Genomic DNA, 4647 nt, shown 5'->3' with positions numbered 1-4647 from the left:
TCTCCCATTGCCTGCTCCTGCCCTATCTCATTACTGACACATGACAGAACCCATCCCCCGCGTGGGCACCCTGGAAGCGCAGCCCCGGGGCCCACTCCAAGGGGAGCTGGTGGGCGAGTACCCCAGCCCCGTGCTCCTCCCCGGCGGGTCACCCCCAAGGTTGCCCCAGGGCCTGCTAGAGCCGGCCCGCGTCACCCCCGGTGCTAACTTGCTCGTCCACACACCCTATTCCTGCGCTCCTGAAGTCGCCCCCCCCCGAAGCTGCCAGAGGGGTGGGGACATTCGGCCGGGATCTGTGTCCCTCTCGTGAGCAGCTGTGCGCGTGGCTTTGCAGGTAGCGCCCGGCGGGCGGGCGGGCGCTCGCTAACTGCTGAGTGTGGCCGAGGAGCTTGCCCAGGCCTTGCCCGAGCTCCAGGCTGAAGACAGGCCCCTGGGTGGGCCTGACGTCTCAGCAGAGAGGCGGGGTCCCCGCTCGGCCACCCCACGCCCCGGCCCGCGCCAGGCGGCCCGCCCTGCCCACCTGTTCAGCTTTCAGGGTGAGTTCGATAAAGATCTGCTGTAGCTTCTCATTGACGAAGTTGATGCAGAACTGCTCGAAGCCATTTTTCTGCCGACGGAGGGAGCGGAGGCGTTCCGTGGGGGCTGGCGCTGGGCCCTAGCGCCGCTGGCCGCCCCGGGGTGCAGAGAGGACAGGGTGCGGGCAGGGCCGGGGCTGTACCTGGAAGATCTCGAAGCCGTAGATGTCGAGTACGCCGATGCTGTACTCGTCCTGAGGCTTCTGCATGGCGCGGTTGATGGCCTGGGGGGCGGGCGGGGTGAGCACCCACCGCCGGGCTCGCCCCGGGCAGCCTCTATCCCTCGCTTCTCTCCTACCCGCCCCAGGCCGGGTGTCCCCCCCCAACCAGCCACCCCGTGAGACCGGGGCGCCGCTGCATCTCAGTTCCTGCCCTTTGGCCAGATAGAGGCCACCTGCACCTCCACCTTCTCGCCTTTAGAATGGGCCGATAAGAGCCACCGCCTCGCAGGGACGCTTCTCGTGAAATAGCGCCCCGGACGCTCTGCCCTGGGCCTGCTCACCTCCACCAGGAAGTCGAAAAGGCGGGCGTAGAGCCCCTTGGCCAGGGCGTCTCGGGTGTAGGCCGCCTGCTCCACGTTGAGGGTCACGTCGATGGACTCGCTGCGGCCGCCCCAGCGGCTGTCCATCTTGCGGCTGGTCAGCTTTTCCTGCAGCCGCCCGCTGTCAATGCCCAGCAGGTAAGCCGGGAAAGCCAGGACTGCGGCGGGGGCACAGAGGGTGGTGGTTGGGCTCTTGGGCCTGTGGGGCGCTCCCCCCCTCTCCCTTGTCCGCTGGGGCCCAAACTGGGGGGAGACTCCGCACGGGCGCGGGCCCCCCGCGCCCCACTCACGGTCCACACTCTCCACCCGGGCATAGTTGCCCTCCTCGCAGAAGCTGATGTTGCCCAGGTGCAAGATCCCTGCCACGAGCTGCAGGACCAGCTGCTGGACGTTGGGCGGGATCCCGATGACCTGCATGGCGTTCTGTGGGTGCAGGGGAGTCACTGGTCCGCGCCCCCGGCACCTCCGGCCTCGGCACAGAGGCAGGCGAGGGCCTGGGGCGGCCCCCGGCTCTTCCACTTGCTGGCCGTGTGCGAACTTGGACAGCCCCGCCGTCCAGGGACCGTGGCCGTCCAGGACCGTGGCCGTCCGGGGACCGTGGGTGTCCAGGGACCGTGGCCGTCCGGGGCCGGGGCCATCCGGGGACCATGGCCGTCCAGGACCGTGGCCGTCCGGGGACCGTGGGTGTCCAGGGACCGTGGCCGTCCGGGGCCGGGGCCGTCCGGGGACCGTGGGTGTCCAGGGACCGTGGCCGTCCGGGGACCGTGGCCATCCGGGGCCGTGGCCGTCCGGGGCCGTGGCCGTCTGGGACCGTGGCGGGCGGCGGGCGATGGGCGGCGGGCGATGGGCGGCGCTCACCAGAGTCTCCTGGAAGTCGCTGCTGTCATCGGTGCCGTCCACCTTGTAGGTGTCCGACTGGTTGAGGTAGTAATAGTAGTCGGGGGTCATGAGACCCAGGTTCTGCCGCTGCTCCTGGGATGCCCCTTCCAGCAGCTGGGGGGACACGTGCACCTGACGCGGGCTGCCCCGCCCCTCCGGGGACCCTCCGCCCGCCCCATGTCACCCCTTCCTCGAACCTGGTAGTATATGTGGAAGTTCCTCTCGTTTTCGTTCTGCATGACCACACGGGATTTCTCCAACAAGAAGTTGGAGATCTTGCCCCCGTCCGGCTCCCCGCCACGGCTGAACTGGATCTCAAAGTACTTGCCCTAAACCCGAGAGAGCCGTCAGCGCCCGGCCCCGAGGGGCAAGCTGGGGGATCGGGCTTCCAGTCCCCTGGGGCCGTGTGCCGTGCTCTCCTGCTGGCGGCCCTTTGCCTAAGCTTGGTTCCCCCTGCTCCTCACCCCAGCCGGTCCGGCCCGGGATCTATCACGTCCCACCGGCCAGTTCCGCGGGTTCCTACGGCACAGAGGCCTCGGTGTCTGGGTCTCTGGGATGCACGGGTCCGGCGACCCTGGCTGGACGTCGCCCCTGAGCCTGCCCTGCTCTGTGACACCTCCTGGACCCTGCCCAGGGGCAGAGGGCAGCCCCGCCCCTCCTCCCCTCTGCCGCCTGCACCCAGTCACAGCGCAAACATGCCTGTCGTGCGGGACGTGGCTTACTCTTAGAACAGCATTGCATGAAATTAGAGGTCACGGGATGTTGCCAAGGTCACCCATGTTTTTGTGTCTGTCAATAGCTTGCAAATAAACACTGTGTAGCTGTACGTGAATGAAGTCTGAGGACAGCGGGAGCAAGTGCAGTGTGGAACGGCCAGAGGCGTGGCTGCTTCTGGGGCGGGTGGGCATTCAGCCTGGCTAGGAAGCGGTGGGGGGGCTCTCTGGAGCCTTTCGAGGGGGTGGTGTATCTGCTGACTGGGGTGTGCGTGCGTCCAGCACAGCAAACGCCCTGCGCTAGCCTTACGGTTTCGCTGAGCGCAAGCTTCACTCGACGAGAAACAGACAAGGCCGGTAAGTTTGTACTGAACTATAATTAGTGACCTCCGTGGAGGACTGGGGGGAGGTCTGGGGCAGCCGCGGAGCGCAGGCTGGCAAGGGAAAATACGGAGGGCCGGAAGGATGGACAATAAGAGAATCTAGAAAAAGGCTGTGGTGGGCGGACACGGGCGGGGGTGGGGGCAGCTCCCCGTCTTTTGATGTCTCCGTGCAGTTGAGAGCTTTCGTAGTCAACTGCTAGGGACGCCGAGACTATTACTGTAGGTGAAAGTAAATGTAATTTATGATGTTCAGGGGAGAAATCTTACGGCACTCAGCTCTCGGGCTGTGGCCGCACGCCGGCCCGTGCGGGTCTGTGAGGGGTGACGGTCACCCCACTGGTGGTGAGCGAGCGGCCTGTTCCCCAGGCGCAGGGGCCGCCATCTCCTCCTGTCCCGCCAGCCCTTGGCGCACAGGCGGCGAAACTGCGTCTCCTGTGACTGGGGCCAGGCTCAGCCTGCTGCAGCCGGGGAGCGGCTCAGAGTGGCACAAGACGAGGGGCCTCCGCGGTTCTGGGGGGCTTGTTCCCACATGGACCGCAAGCAGGAAGTGCGTGTCCCACCCCGGCGCTGGGGTGTGTGTGTTGTATTCTCGTGTTTGTGTCTGTGTGGGCTGTGGGGGTGGGGGTGTAGTCCGACGTGCATGGTGTGAGTGGGTGTGTATGGTGTGGTATGTTGTGCATATAGTGTGTATGTTGCCGCTGTGTGTGATGTGTGTAGCGTGTGCGTGCATGACGTGTTCCATGTGTGTGGCATGTGTATGGGTGTGTGTGCATGGGGTGTGCGTGTTGTGAGAGTTGTGCATGCATGGTGTGTACATAGTCGGTGTGGATTGTGTATAGTGCGTGTGGCGGGTGCGTGTGGCGTGTGCTGTGTGTGTTGTGTGTGCGCGTGCTGTGTGTGGCGCACAGTGCGTGTGGCGGGTGTGTGGTGCGTGCTGTGTGTGTTGTGTGCGCGCGTGCTGTGTGTGGTGCACAGTGCGTGTGGCGGGTGTGTGGTGCGTGCTGTGTGTGTGGCGTGCAGGTGCGCGGGGCTGTGCGCAGGCGAGGCGCTCGGCGCAGCGCGCTGCGGGACTCACGAAGCGGCTGGAGTTGTTGTTGCGCACGGTCTTGGCGTTGCCGAAGGCCTCCAGCAGCGGGTTGGACTGCAGGATGACGTCCTTGACGTTCTGGGCAGCGGCGGGGGAGAGGTCAGGCCAAGCGGGCGCTGGCCCTGCCCCCGCCCTGCCGCCCGCCGCGCGCTCGCCTCACCTGGACCTTCTCACCGCCTCCGGACACCTTGGAGATGTAGCCCATGATGTATTTGGCGGCCACCGTCTTCCCGGCCCCGCTCTCTCCGCTGTGGGGGGTCAGCCGTCAGGGTGGGCCGCGTGCCCGCCCGGTGCCTGACCACGGCCCCCGCGCGGCCCTGCAGGCCGGGACGACAGCGGACTCGGCAGATGGGGCCCAGGGGACGGAAGCTGCGGGCGGGCCGAGCCGCGGCCGCCTCACCTGATGATGACGCACTGGTTCTCACAGTCGATGAGCATGTTCCGGTACATGTTATCCGTGAGCGCGTAG

General features: G+C 66.4%; 1 protein-coding gene across 1 annotated transcript in view; it reads right to left on the bottom strand.

Moving 5' to 3' along the window:
• The window catches only part of MYO1F (myosin IF), a gene marked incomplete at its 5' end in the record, with an annotated part of 19362 nt that extends 14716 nt beyond the window's left edge, over positions 1-4646 (bottom strand). Inside the window, 9 exons of the mRNA XM_004688956.2 lie at positions 521-607; positions 719-799; positions 1078-1274; positions 1407-1539; positions 1975-2109; positions 2193-2324; positions 4167-4256; positions 4339-4426; positions 4579-4646. Coding sequence (XP_004689013.1) covers positions 521-607; positions 719-799; positions 1078-1274; positions 1407-1539; positions 1975-2109; positions 2193-2324; positions 4167-4256; positions 4339-4426; positions 4579-4646 — 1011 coding nt within the window. The remainder of the gene's footprint in view (positions 1-520; positions 608-718; positions 800-1077; positions 1275-1406; positions 1540-1974; positions 2110-2192; positions 2325-4166; positions 4257-4338; positions 4427-4578) is intronic.
• Between the last annotated feature and the right edge of the window lies 1 nt (position 4647).

The sequence above is a fragment of the Condylura cristata genome, unplaced genomic scaffold (assembly GCF_000260355.1).
Source record: "Condylura cristata isolate star-nosed mole 26May11 unplaced genomic scaffold, ConCri1.0 scaffold00025, whole genome shotgun sequence".
Taxonomy (NCBI): domain Eukaryota; kingdom Metazoa; phylum Chordata; class Mammalia; order Eulipotyphla; family Talpidae; genus Condylura; species Condylura cristata.
The sequence above is the reverse complement of the archived record's forward strand: the minus strand, read 5'-3'. Positions and strand labels throughout refer to the sequence as shown.